The 15,272-nt window shown below is 40.3% G+C and overlaps 1 protein-coding gene across 1 annotated transcript in view; it reads left to right on the top strand.

Annotated features, from left to right (window-relative positions):
• The window catches only part of LOC143289156 (uncharacterized), a 90,708-nt gene extending 76,526 nt beyond the window's left edge, over positions 1 to 14,182 (top strand). Inside the window, exons 35-42 of the mRNA XM_076598057.1 lie at positions 756 to 900; positions 1,537 to 1,656; positions 4,147 to 4,354; positions 5,544 to 5,656; positions 7,404 to 7,609; positions 8,265 to 8,351; positions 8,783 to 8,916; positions 10,533 to 14,182. Of these exons, the coding sequence (XP_076454172.1) occupies positions 756 to 900; positions 1,537 to 1,656; positions 4,147 to 4,354; positions 5,544 to 5,656; positions 7,404 to 7,609; positions 8,265 to 8,351; positions 8,783 to 8,916; positions 10,533 to 10,692 (1,173 nt within the window). The 3' untranslated portion in view covers positions 10,693 to 14,182. The remainder of the gene's footprint in view (positions 1 to 755; positions 901 to 1,536; positions 1,657 to 4,146; positions 4,355 to 5,543; positions 5,657 to 7,403; positions 7,610 to 8,264; positions 8,352 to 8,782; positions 8,917 to 10,532) is intronic.
• The last annotated feature ends 1,090 nt before the right edge of the window (positions 14,183 to 15,272 follow it).

Below are 15,272 nucleotides of genomic sequence, written 5' to 3'. Positions count from 1 at the left end.
AATCTCTCATAGTAAGAATGAATCAGCAGTTTCCACACTCCTTCTCTCTCTTTTTTTTCTGGTTTTTGTTTGTTTGTTTGTTGTTGTTGCATGTTCCATAGTACCACAAAATTGTAAATCCCCTCCACTCATTAAATCCATTCTGCCTGTCTGAGGGAAACATTCTCAAATTAGTTGCTGTCAGCTCTCTGAATGTCTTTTTTTCCCCAACAACAACAACAACAAATGAAAGATAGACAGAGACTAAGAAACAACAGTAGGTTGAGGATCGATGTACTCCCAACAGCAAGCTGCTTCAGTAGTATGACGTAAATATGCAACTCTTCACCTTAAGTTGTTCTTCCATCATATGGCCAATATCAGTTTGCTGATGAATCTGTCCTGACTGGTGCATGTTGGGTGTTTTCATGGATCCGTAATCCACAAAATGCCGGCAGTGATTTCTGTATCTTTTACATGCCTGTTTGATCTTCTTTGTCCATATTATATACTTAAAGGGGTCGAGGTACTAGCAGATACTTGCACAAATGTTAACCTGGGAGATCAGAAAAACCTCCACCATTCAACCATTGCATGCATCAAAACCATGTATCAAACTTAAGAACATTTGGGTGAGAAGCCCACTCTATAACCTTAAAGCAGCCACACTTGTTAAATGAGTCACAGTGTTTCAACATACATCAAAAGTTTTAGCTGAGCTTCAAATTCCTTCAAATTTTGTATCACACCTGGGGTGTTGAATTTCATTGTCTCAGGGTGAACCAGGTGTCCCAGGATTCATTGGTTTACCTGGTCCAAATGGGCCAGACGGTCTACGTGGCTTATCAGGTGCTAAAGGCTACAAAGGAGAACCTGGCTTCACAGGCTTTAAAGGTGGCCCTGGAGTGAACGGACGCAGAGGTCTGTATCTTTTGAGAGTGATAGCTGCTGTAGACACTGAGAGGTAGAGGGAGAGAGGGCCGAACATAGTGAAAGATGTAGAAAGAAAGGAGAACAGCCAGAAAGAGAGAGAATGCATTCCAGTATTGCATGATATTGTATTGTAATGTATTGTACCATTGTGAATTGTACTACACTTCAGCCACAGCAGATTTTCTTTGCATGTAATTCAGGCTGCTCTCCCATGGAAGAATCGTCAATGCTCAGCATTTGAAAAGATACAGATGTGACAGCAAATAATGACTCGTGTATTACATGTGGTAATTTTACCAGTTTTGTGCTTTTCACAGCGCCTTTAGTTGCTGTTCAACCCTGACCACAGCGCTTTGCATTCAAGCCATGGCAAAGGGAAAAATGACTGAAAATTTATAATAAATGCAGAAATTCCCTTCCCATTACTGAACCATGGTAAAAAAAAAAAATTAAAAAAAAAATTTTTTTAAATAAAAAAAATTTGAAGATTTATTTTAAATGCAGAAACTCTCTTCCCATCACATAACTCATGGTAAATGGAAGAAACGATTGAAGATTTATCATAAATGTTGATATGCTCTACACTCTTCCACCATCACTGAAAACGTGTGTATTTTTTTGCAGGTGACCGGGGTCCCCCAGGTCCTCCCCAGTCAATTTACAATGTCACCCGTATCCCTGGTGATCCTGGGGATCAGGGTCTTCCTGGCCCTGATGGTCTGTTTGGACAGCGTGGAGAACCAGGTCAGTTTGTTATTTTCTCTTCTTCGTCTTCTTCGTTCATGTGTGAGCAAGGCCTATCTGCACTGATGTCTGTGTGTGCTTGTGGACATGAATTCTGTGTGTGTGTGTGTGTGTGTGTGTGTGTAAAGTAGTAGATGTAGTAGTGGTAGTGGTAGTGGTGGTGGTTGTTGTCATCATCATAGGAGAAGTCTTTTATAATTATTTTTATTTATTTATTTATGTACGCTTATAGTTGACTTCATCACATTTTTGCGCCTTACACATATTATTAGTGGTGGTAGTAGTTATTTTTTTTAATGTATTTATCTGTTATTTATTCACCCTTTTTTTTTCTCAAGGCCTGACTAAGCGCGTTGGGTTACGCTGCTGGTCAGGCATCTGCTTGGTAGATGTGGTGTAGCGTATATGGATTTGTCCGAACGCAGTGATGCCTTCTTGAGCTACTGAAACTGAAACTGAAACTTCATTCATGGGCTGCGCTGCAGCTCCCATGTTCACTCGTATGTGCATGAGTGGGCTTTTATGTGTATGACCATTTTTACCCTGCCATGTGGGCAGTCATACTCCGTTTTCGGGGGGGTGTATGCTGTGTATGTTCTTGTTTCCATAACCAATCGAATGCTGACATGAATTACAGGATCTTTAACGTGTGTATTTGATCTACTGCTTGCGTATACACATGAAGGGAGTTCAGGCACAAGCAGGTCTGCATATATGTTGACCTGGGAGATTGGAAAAATCTCCACCCTTTACCCGTTACCGAGATAGGAACCGGGGACCCCCAGATTGAAAGTCCAACGCTTTAACCATTCGCTTATTGTGCCCGTCAAGTTTGTTATATTCCTTTGAAAAAGATTTTTGGTTGTAGTAGTTGTCTTCAGTTTCTTGTCTTCCCATATAGTTATTTTAGATGGGAGGAAAAAATAAATTAGAAAGGAGGGGGTATGGGTGAAGACAGGATTAGGACAGAAGTTGGAGAGGGAATGGTGGTTGAGGAATATTTGCTTATAAACCTGCATATGTGTGTGTGTGTATATATGTGTGTGTGTGTGTGTGAGAGAGAGAGAGAGAGAGAGAGTGTGTGTGTGTGTATGTTTGAAGAAAATGGAATAAGGCATTGTCAAAATGATGAGAAAAGCTAACATCAAACAACATATGTGCTACATTAAAACTGCCCTCCAGAAAGGCTGACGGGCAAGGTGGTTTTGCCTGTGAATCCTGGGGGGAAGGTTGGGGGAGATGGCGAGGGGCAGGAGGGTTGAGAGTTACAGGTTCATCATCATTGCGGCCATGGAAGTGAAAGTTGTTGATGGGAGGCAACTCACATTGACTGCTCTTCCACTTTTCACTTCTGTTCATGGTTACTTCCCTTGAAGAGTTTCACTGCAAACTGAGATGGGCATGTGTACCAACAGCAGGTAGCCAAGTAGAGAGTTCTGAATTTAGAACAACATTATACAGAATTTGCTGCATGGCAGGGTGTGCAGGCATTTTCATTCTCAGGAATGGAGGCATCGAGAAATGGGGGAATATAGAGGAATATCACACATACTGGTGATTGTGGACATTTTGTAAAGTCTGTGGCCTTTCATGCCCTGCTCTCATGGTGACCTCAGTTTCGATACCCCTCCACTTCCGTGCTTGGGGTGAGTCCTGTCAATGTCGTCAGTGTCGGCAGATTCATGGGGGGCTGTTGTTTGAGGGACGTGGTGGCGGTCTCCACTCTGGGAGAGACGCTCACTCAGTCTGGCTCCGCGACTAAGCCATTATTGTCGTTAGTAGGGGGCTTAGTAGGTGGTGTCCTAAGTACGTTAAAACAGAACAGGCACCACTGAACACCACCGAAGTGACTCAGCAGCAGTGCAGGGTCTCCTCTGGTGTGTGGCCTCCTGGCGACCTAACATCGATGATTCCCTGTGGACTGCCGACGCTGGAACTGCGACGGACGAACCCGGGTGTGTCCGTGTATGGGGAAATCTAAATGAGTGGCATGGGAGTAATGCCACTGAAACGGCGCACAAAAAAAAAAAAAAAAAAAAAAATCATTTACCCCACAGCTACCTGCCTGTTACAGCTCCCCTGGACCAACACTGCATGAGACCACTGCAGTAAAAAGTAGAGTGGTTCACTAAAACAGCAAAAATTGATGGAGAATTGTTGATTTAATCAGAACAAAGCTTTGTTTTCATGCTTCCAGAATCCGTAAATGGTTCAGTTTAGAATGCTGATTGTACCACGCAAGAATAAACAAAATTAGAACAGTGGAGTGGTATGAAAATACTCGTACCTGGTCCACAGGGGAAGTAATCATGGTACAAGTTAACTTGTTCGGGGAGAAGAATGAGTTAAAGTATTGATTTTTCATATTTGAATGTACGCTTAAGGGGCAGAAGAGATGGGGTGAATTGAATGGTGAGTTAGGGGGAAAGAGATTAAAATCATAAATCATTCCAGTAATTTTTACTCTTCATTTTTTGTGGATGCTGACAGGTGAGAATGGAGTTTTTGGTCCCTCGGGTCGGCCTGGGCGACGGGGTGAGGGTGGTTTACCAGGATTCCGAGGAGATCCAGGTTTACCTGGAACACCTGGTCGTCAGGGACAGAGTGGGTTACCTGGTCTGCCTGGGGAACGGGGTCGAAGAGGTGACCCTGGCCCATCAGGAACGATTGCATCTGGTCCGGGCATATTCTTTACCAGGTATGTATATATATCATGCTGTGAGTTCATTCTTTAGTTTTATCATATTATCACAGAAAGTAAAAAAAAATCACTGTCCACACACTTGACAAGTACTCAATAAGTGAAACTCTGACTAAAACATAGCACAAGCACCTGTGTGTCACCCTTCGTGAAGGCACAGTCAGACAGCACTAAATGTTATGTGTGACCACTTTATACATGCACAATCAGACAATAGCACTTCCAGAGTTTCAGTTTCAGTAGCTCAAGGAGGCGTCACTGCGTTCGGACAAATCCATATACGCTACACCACATCTGCCAAGCAGATGCCTGACCTTCCAGAAAGAAGCGCTAACTGTTATGTCTGACCACTTTATATAGGCACAGTCAGACAGTGGGATCTGTTATGTCTTACCACTTTATCCAGACACAGTTTATATAGGCACAGTCAGACAATGCTAACTGTTATGTCTTACCACTTTATACAAGAACAGTGAGACAATGGCACCTCCAAAATGAAGCGTTAACTGTTATGTCTTACCGCTTTATACACGCACAGTCAGACAGTAGCACTTCCAGAATGAATTCAAATTCAAAAACACTTTATTAATCCACATGGAAATTAATGTGTGCAATCACAGGCGCTTTGTAGACACCAACATAAAAATGAACATATGCACCATAAAATACACTAAAACAAGTCAAATAAGAACTCACAGTAGCTGACGAGAGACTAAAACACCCCCCACACCCCACCTCCACCCCACGCACATACGCGCACATTAAGACAATAAGGTATGGCACAACAATGTATACAAATAGAAAACATCAAGCAAGTAAAATGTATATATTTACCCCCCCCACCCCCACCCTCCCACTCCCCCTACACACACACACAAACACACACACATTAAGACAAGGTATTGTACAGCAATGAAACAAATAAAAACATCCAGCAAATAGATTGTATATAAATGTAAAATGCACACACACACACACACACACACACACACACACACACACACACACGTTAACTGTTATGTTATGACTGACCGTTTCATGCGGGCACAGTCAGAATGAAGTGCTAACTGGTAAGTCTGACCACTTCATACAGGTGTGTGTGATGCTAGCTGATATGTATTGTGTGTTACCTTTTTATACATGCAGTCAGACGACACAAACTGTTATGTCTGACTGATTTATCCAGGCACAGCCAGACAACAGCACCTCCAGAATGCCCCATCGGCACAGTGAAGATGTGGGATGGCTACTCCCTGCTCTACGTCATGGGCAATGGACGCAGCAGCGGACAGGACCTGGGTATGAACAAGCTGTTTGTGTGTGTGTTACTGTGTGTATGTGTGTGTGTGTGTGTGTGTTATGTGTGTGATTTTTTTTAGTAGTTCAAGTCTTCAGCTTTATATGTGTACTTATTTACAATTATTTCTGTTTATTTTATTAATCTCCATATTGATTATGAAAATCTCGGTGAGGTATGACAACTTCTTTAACTTTTAAGTGTTAACTCTCTCCATACGAACGGCGAAAGAGACGACGTTAACAGCGTTTCACCCCAATTTCCACCATCAAAATATTACAAGCGGAAGGCTCTTACACTGAAGACGTGAATGTTGACAAAGAATACCACAATTCTGACGACGGAAGCTAAAGGTTGGGTCATTCAGACACCCACTGGACATCCGAGGGGTCTGTGTAGAGGAGAAGAGAGGACTGGCCGTACTGAGTGAGTTAAGGGTGGACACAGCAGTGCAAAAGAGACCAAAATGATGATTTTTCATGATTTGGGTTTTTGATGGATTTTGATTCTTGAACATCTCTTCTATCATGTGCATAAGTTTTTCCACTGTAAAGATGTCTTTAACAATGAAAAAATTGCCAATAAAGATTGCTTACTGAATCACGGAAGTGTTTATTTTGTACAATTTTGACACAAGTTGTCAAGTTTCTGGCCTTGACAGCATACTTTGGACTTGCTCAATGATGAGTAAACCAACAACCATGAGACTTTGCATGATTGTTTTATAACATGTTATTGAAGTTTTGTTGTGAGTATGTATGAAAATATTATCTGGGTTTTAATTCATAGCTGTTCCAATCTTTTTACCCATTGTAAATTTTGAGGATTTCGCAATTCCCAAAATTTCAAAAATTCATGAAAAATACAATAATTGAAGAATCAACACAATCTCACGTGGAAATGAAGATAATGTCATTGTGTATCAAGTCCATGTAACAAAAAATGTTTGTATGCACCACATGGACCACAAACCCGATTTCTTTGATACATTGTTTGGCGGCCATTTTGATTTGTTTCCATTGCAGCGGGTATTCACAGAAATCTAAGATAATACTTTTTTTGTGATCCACAAGTGATGATACACCTAGTAGACAAAAAAATAGATATAGTTGGAGAGAAAAAAAAGTCGTTATTGACTGTAGTGTCTGGCCTTAATTCATTCAACCCTTCGCACACCAGAGAGGTGGGCGCCGCTGATAGCTATTCTCCGCCTGAGCCCGCCTAGCAGGCAGGCAAACAAACCCATTCACTTAAACTGGTTCGTTAGCTCATTATTATGTATTAAACTGCTAGCAAAGGGAAGTAACTTGAACGTAACTTCCTTCGTCCCAGGCATGCGAAGATTCAGACCAAAAATCAAATGATTAGTGTGTTTTTTTATCTGGTTTTCCACATAGAGAAGTTAACATGTCAAAGGCTTACTGCATAGTAAGTGCTTGATGAAATCATGATGCATTCTTGCAGCAGATAATGACAAGAATTTGACTTCTAATTCATCAGGTAATTTTTGGGAAAGTGAAGGAGATGAAATTAGCAACCAGTGGGGACAAAGTGGGGGACATTTGAATCAAGAAGATAGCTCACAACCTTCAACATCGACAGAAGCTGACATTTTATTATTTCTATTTTTGATTTAAAGTTACAAGTAAAATATTGCATCTTTTGTCTTGAACTTCCAGCAACTTGTGTCAAAAAATTATATTACGTTTTGAATGAATGATATGGATACTTGGTGTTGCTGTGGTTCAGGTGAGGCCGGCAGCTGTCTTACGCGCTTCAGCACCATGCCTTTCATGTTCTGCAACATCAACAATGTGTGCAACGTGGCGTCGCGCTCTGACTACAGCTACTGGCTGTCGACCCCTGAGCCCATGACCCCCATGATGCAGCCCGTGGAGGGGCGGCAGATCCAGCCCTACATCAGTCGTTGCTCTGTCTGCGAGACTCCCGCTCCTGTAAGTGTGTTGATTTTTGGCATGTTGATTATCGTCGATCGTCAACTACGATGTTGAACTGGAAGTGGTGAACTAAGGGAGAGAACCTTGAAGACATAGCAACTAATGATGGCGTTTGTAAACGATGTGTTTGGGCAACATGGTGTTGTTGCCTAGTGTCAGTAGTTGACCAAGCCATAGTGGCAATTTGATTTATAATGAACTGTTCATAGGACATAGTAGTCCACCAAAATTTTCAAAGCGGTGTGGGGGGTGGGTAGGGGAGGGGTCATGTGTGTGTGTGTGTGTGTGTGTGTTTGTGTGTGTGTGTGAGAGAGAGTTCTTTCTTTGATGTCTTTTCACTTTGAATGATATTAGATGTGTGTGTGTGTGTGTGTGTGTGTGTGTGTGAATGTGAGCGTGTGTGTGTGCATGTGCTTGTGTGTGTGTGTTTGTGTGAGTGAGTGTGTGTGTGTGTGTGTGTGTGTGTGTGTGTGTGTGTGTGTGTGCAAATCAGGTGGGAGAGTAATTATACCCGCACAGCAGATCATTGAGCGATGTTAGATAGGTGTGTGTGTGTGTTCTGTGTGTGTGTGTTCTGTGTGTGTGTGTTTGTGTGTGAAATACTCATTTAAAAAAACCCCACAACAGCAACAAAGAGTTGGTATGGTTGCAGGTGATGGCAGTGCACAGTCAGACAATGACTATTCCTGAATGCCCTGTGGGATGGAGTGGGGTGTGGATTGGCTACAGCTTCTTGGTTGTAAGTGTGACTTTTCTACCTTTTCAGTCGTCAGCATTACGTTGTTTTGTTTTGTTTTTACCTCTGCTATACCCACAACTGATTTTTTTTTTTTTTTTTGTACACTTTCTCCTCTGCTGGACTGAGGGGACGGGGGAAGGTGTGGGGGTGCGTGTGTGTGGGGAGGGGTATTCAGGAACACACACACACATGCACGCATATATATACACAAGGACACACAGACAGTAACAGATAAGTGTGTGTGTCACTGTGTGCGTGCGCATGTGTGTTTGTGTGTGTAAGTGTGTGTGTGTATGTATGAATGTGTGTGTGTTTGCGTGTGTGTGTGTGTGTATGTGTGTGTGCATGTGTACATGTGTGTGCGTCACTGTATGTGTGTGTATCACTGTGTGTGTTTATGTGTCACTGTGTATGTGTGTGTGTGTGTACAGGGCACTGGCGCAGGGTCGCACGGATCAGGCCAGGGGCTGAACTCTCCAGGGTCATGCTTGGAGGACTTCAGGTCGTCTCCCTTCATTGAGTGCCATGGCCGCGGCACCTGCAATTACTATGCTACTTCAACCAGGTGAGGAAGAATTGTGGGTGCTGAGTGGTGTGCAGTTGTGCATATGTTGTGTTCCTTTCTGCTTGTGAGAGGGAAAGGGGGGGGGGGAGATAGATTGAATGATAAAAATGAGATATATATATAGATAGAGAGAGGGAGGGGAGCGGGGGGGGGGGGGGGGGGGGGGATTTAAAGTGAAAGAAAATATGAGACTGAGGGAGGATAAGGTAAGCGGGGAAAGACTGTGTGCTTGTTGTGCATCGGCATATTGATTCACAGTCCTTCAGTGTAAAATTTTTCCTTCCATTGATCATGAACATTTAAGTACCAAGCTTTGCTCATGTCATGGAGTGATGGCCTAGAGGTAACACGTCCACCTAGGAAGCGAGAGAATCTGAGGGCGCTGGTTCGAATCACGGCTCAGCCGCTGATATTTTCTCCCCCTCCACTAGACCTTGAGTGATGGTCTGGACACTAGTCATTCGGATGAGACGATAAACCGAGGTCCCGTGTGCAGCATGCACTTAGCGCACGTAAAAGAACCCACGGCAACAAAAGGGTTGTTCCTGGCAAAATTCTGTAGAAAAATCCACTTCGACAGGAAAAACAAATAAAACTGCACGCAGGAAAAAATTTTTTAAAAATGGGTGGCGCTGTAGTGTACCAGCCCGAATTTCACACAGAGAAATCTGTTGTGATAAAAAGGAATACAAAATACAAAAAGTGCTTGCTTATGTAAAGAGAAAAAAAATAGGCCTCATCTTTAGCCCAATGTCTGCCACAGATGCATGATCTCTAATACTCCATTTACTTTTACCTGACACTCAGCAGAGTTGGTGGGAAGAAGCATCAGACTTATATGTTTGGATGGTTTGTGAGAGCCTTGAAAAAGCATTTCACTTTCTCATTCATACAAGAAGGCTTAGCCTGCATATATATAGATTTTGTTTGGTTTTGTTGTTGTTGTTTTTTGGGGTTTTTTTTTTGCTGCCCTGTTTGTGCCATTTCACTGGCATTATACCCCCTTGTTGCTGATCCTGAGTCTGCCATATACAGCTATACCCAGGGATGCTCTGTATAAGTTGAAAAAAAAAGAAAAGAAAACCAACATCTTTGTTTTTGCTTATTGTCCATGTTAGAGTAACATATGGATGATTTATATTGTTGTTTCTGGTAGTCCTCAGTTGAGTGTAACTATAGATGATTTCTGTTTAGTTTTTGGCTGTCCACAATGGAGTGTAACTATGGACAATTTCTGTTGCAGTTTCTGGTTTACACAGTAGAGCAAAACTATGGATGGGATTTCTTTTCTAGTTTTTGGTTGCTCACAATGGAGCATAACTATGGGGATGATTTTTGTTGCAGTTTCTGGTTGTCCACAATTGAGCGTAACTCACAATCAAGCATAACTATGGGGATGATTTTTGTTGCAGTTTCTGGTTGTCCACAATTGAGCGTAACTCACAATCAAGCATAACTATGGGGATGATTTTTGTTGCAGTTTCTGGTTGTCCACAATTGAGCGTAACTCACAATCAAGCATAACTATGGGGATGATTTTTGTTGCAGTTTCTGGTTGTCCACAATTGAGTGTAACTCACGATGGAGCATAACTATGAGGATGATTTTTGTTGCAGTTTCTGGTTGTCCACAATTGAGCGTAATGACCAATTCAGAATGCCATTGCAAGAAACCCTGAAAGCAGGCGATCTACGTCGTCGAGTGAGCAGATGTCAAGTGTGTATCAAAGATTACAGCACAGGCCCAGCACACTTCACCTATGCCAATGTCAAATAACTGTGAATGAGTGTGGACTTACTTGTGTATCGTCTTCCAGCGTTTTGACTGTTTTATGGGTTGGTTTTATGGTTTTATTTTCTCTCTTTTTTTTATATTCTTCTTTAAGCTGTTTCATACAGATCATGGCAATACATTTCATCTGTTAAGGGGTATGTGAAAAAATTTGTAATTTGTGCGCACTGTTATGTAATGGTCTGTAATTGTTCTGCACTGTTGTCCCATTACCTGTAATTCTTCTTTGTAGAATAATTGTTCATAGCTTTTTTTACTTGGCTGTGTATTCACTCGGGATTGTCATGTTCTCTGACGTAATCATGTTTGTACCCTGGTTTCAGAATGATTTGTAACTGTTCTGCATAGCATGTAATATTTCATTGGTTGTTTTTTTTTTTCCCCTGTTATCTAATGAACTGCAACTGGTCAGACCTGTTGTCATGTCTCATTGGAAATATACTGAGGTGTAAAAAGTTAGTGCTATATTAACTGATGTGTGTTGTTTTCTGCCATGTTATTTCGTATCTGTTGATTTTCATTTTGTGCAAAATGGCTAAATAGCAAACTTTCCATGTTAATGTTTTGTTAACGGAACAGGACACAAATTTTAAAATATGGGGGGAATGGGGCAAAGGATGGAGAAGCAAGTCAAAGTTGGCTGACTCCACTGTCCTTTTCTGGATTACAAAAAAAAAACCCACACAAACAAACCTTATACAGTTGTTTAATATATATTTTATCATGTTGGAATGAACTTTGAATTGGTTTTCTCTGTGTGTGTGTGTGTTAGTTTGATGCTGAAATATTTCTCTTTTTTCCTTCTTTCTATCTCACCATTTTCTCTTTTGAAAATTTGACTGGCAAAGCACACACACACACACACACACACACACATGGGCACGCACGCACAAGCCCCCACATGCACACACACACATGCACACGCACATGCACACTCACAAACAGTCTGTCTAAAACCACATCTTTGAAAAGATAATAATAATAATAATAATGGATACTTATATAGCTCACTATCCAGAAATCTGCTCTAGGTGCTTTACAAAAACGCTTTTGATAACATAAAACATTATATCTATGTTACATGCGCACACCAAAATGTGACCACACACACACACACACACACACACACACACACACACACACACACGCACGCACGCACGCACGCACACACACGCACGCACACTGCATACATACATTTTAACATACATGTGTATCTAACAGCTACCCTAACACATACGCACACATAGGCAGGCACAAACTTACATAGACACACGCACACACAATACACATTCATATACATGCATGTAGTTGTGGACCTGCCACAAAAGATGTCATGAGAAAGGAAGAATAAACACACATGCATGCATTCATGCACTTCTATTTTCTTTAAAAAAAAAAATAAAAAAAAAAAAGAAGGGGATGTGCTCTATGCACTGTAAAGGCCAGAAATTAAGGCAGATTTTGGATATGAATGGCTTATATTTTCAGGCAGATTTTAGACATGAATGGCTTATATTTTTTAGGCAGACTATGGATATGACTGGCTTATATTTTTTAGGCAGAATATAGATATGAATGGCTTATGTGGGGTCTTTTGGGGGTTTTTTGTTGTTGTTGTTGTTTTTGCAGATTATAGATAGAAATGGCTTATATTTTTGGGCTTTTACTGTCATTATTTTCATTGTTTTTTTTCCCCCAGATGGTGCTGTTATTGTTGTTAAATATACATAATTCAACAGAGAACTATGTGAATTTTTTTGTGATTGTTGCCTGGCTTTTGCTGTTGTGATATCTGCTTTCAGTAGTAGATCTTTTTACTGTTTTCTCTGCATTTATAATGTTACATTCTGCACATCGTGTGGAAGAAGAGCTCAGATTATGACAACAGGACAATATCTTGTATTGTACGCCTCTTCAGAGAAAATAAGACTCATGACCTCTTTTAAAACACATTCAGGGGCAGAGCTTACTCTGTTTCTCTCAGTTTCTTTTTCAAGACCAAAGCAACTTGCAGTGACTGAAAAAATAAAAGTTAGACCCATGATGATATTAGTTTTGTGAACTTGTCAGATAGATGAAAAAACATAAATGTATATGAATCTTCAGCATTGTGGAGCAGTAAGTGTGATTGTGAAACATCTTGTTTTGGTTAGATTGCAGAAGAGGAGTGCCGTGAAGTGAGATCTTGAAACCAATATCCATCTGTTTACAAGATAGCACCTGCCATCTATACCTGTTGTATGCTTAAAAAATACAAATACACACATATAATCATGGGTCTTTCTGATTTGTGACAGTCATGCATAAAGTGTTTCAGCGCTGCGTAGATAAGCAATAACAGTCATGTAAAAACTGAAAAAAAGAGAAAAAAAAAAGTTTTGCTTTAATGAGCGGTAAGATCATGTAAAATGTAGGCCAGTGGTGATTAGATGAGAGTTACAGTCATGTAAAAAGTAGGTCAAGGCTGCACAGATGAACAATTAGACTTTAAAAAGTCAGTCATTGGTGCTTAGATGAGCAGTTACAATCATGTCAAAAGTAGGTCAATGGTGTTCAGAAGAGCAGTTACAATCATGTATAATTTTTTTAAAAATTAGGTTCATGCTGCTTAGATGAGCAATTGTGTCCCTATATAGCTTCCTTATCGTTGTTGTCATCACTTTATCATTGCATTTGTTATTATGTGTTTTTGTTAGCTTTTCATGTGCCAAAATAATTAAGTGTTTACATCTCACACTGCCATCACTGTGGGCAAGGAAGCTCTCAGTGTTTCTGTATGTGATATGAATGCTCTGATATTTTGGTTTGTGATTGAATGTGGCAAAATAAGAGTCTTTATGTGATGGTGTTTTTTTCTCTTGGCATATACAAGCAGTCCTGCAGAATTTATACTTGTATAGTTATGTTGTATCCACATTTCTGCTGGTTTTACCTTAAAATATATTTTTCATTGTCTCATCTATTTATACTATGAACATATATATGTCTCCCTTTAAATGATTTTGGCCAGAGTAAAACAAAATTTAAGAGGCATTTGTTTCTGATAGTGAAATATTCATGTGAATGCAGCAGAAAGGAAAACAAGAGAAAATATGCTCAAAGCTGAATATTCCATTATGACAGAAAATGAAGAGAAGAACAATTTGAACAAAATCGACCTTCAGTTCATCATTAAAATTATTCATGATGCCTTTTGTGATAAATATATTTAGTCACAGATGAATTGCTCATAACTAGATAAAGAAGCAATAGACAAACAAAGCTTATTTTGTGAGTGAAATCATCATTCAAATTTATCATCTGTTTTAAGACATGATGTGAAATCATGGTTTTAAAAATATCTCTGGTGAAAAAAACAAGTAGAAGTAGATGATTGTTAGTAATAAAAGAGATTTCTCTTGATTTCAGATATGATAAAAAGAAGAATTATTTGCATTAGAGATGCTGAATAAAATACCATTGGCTTTCTGCAAAAGGTTGTGCGTTGTGGAGAATGTGTATATGTGAAGGAAGACGTTTCTTTTCAACAAATCATAATACCTTTTAGGGAAAAATAAAAGTTATAATGTTCCACTGAAAGCCCTTGGATAATAATTATTGTACTTTTATTATTAAAAAACACAAAAAAAAACAAAAAAAAACAAAAAAAAAAAACCCCCACCAACAACACCAGGCAAATGAAAATGAATGAAAAAAGAAAATGATGGGCCCTGTGAATATTAAGTTAGTGATGAAAAACACTTTACCTGTAAAGACAACAAACAGCTTGTTGAAAACGTGCAGAGAGCAAAGCAAGGAGACATCTTCAACAGTTGCAAGTGATCCTAAACAGTTGTTTCTCAGCGTATTCTTCTTCTTCTGCACTTGAAGGCTGCAACTCCAACATTCACTTGTGTGTATTATTGGGCTTTTACATGAATGACCATTTTTACTCCACCATGTAGGCAGCAATACTTTGTTTTCGGGGATGTGCATCTGGATATGCTCTTGTTTCTGTAACTCACCAAATGCTGACAAGATTCACAGGATCTTTAACGTGTGTATACACATGAAAGGATCCAGACACTAGAAGGTCTGCTCATATGTTCACCTCATAGATTGGAAAAATCTCCAGCCACTGCAGCCATCATTGCTGTGTATACTGTGTCACTTTGGTTCACTGCACTGACTACATAGAGTCCAGTAACATTCCAAGCTATTGTATTGTATTACCCTTTTTGTCACAATTTTGCAAGGTACAATCCTTTTGTTGCCATGGGTTCTTTTACATGTGCTCAGTGCATGCTGCACACAGAACTTCGGTTTATTGTCTCATCCGAATGACTAGTGTCCAGACCACCACTCATAGTCTAGTGGAGAGAGAGAAAATACTGGCAACTATGGGATTCGAACCAGCATGCTCAGATTCTCGTGCTTCCTAGGCAGACGCATTACCACTTGGCCAGCACTCCCTGTTTGGTGAATGATGACCGTTAGCATTTCATTCTTAGGTCAAGTTGTTCACGGATGAAAATCAGAGTGGGAATAAAAAGAAATATGAACTGCTAGCAACTTCCCAATGACCT

The sequence above is a fragment of the Babylonia areolata genome, chromosome 13, assembly GCF_041734735.1.
Source record: "Babylonia areolata isolate BAREFJ2019XMU chromosome 13, ASM4173473v1, whole genome shotgun sequence".
NCBI lineage: Eukaryota > Metazoa > Mollusca > Gastropoda > Neogastropoda > Buccinidae > Babylonia > Babylonia areolata.
Note: the sequence above shows the minus strand (reverse complement) of the source record. Positions and strands in the feature narration are given on the sequence as shown.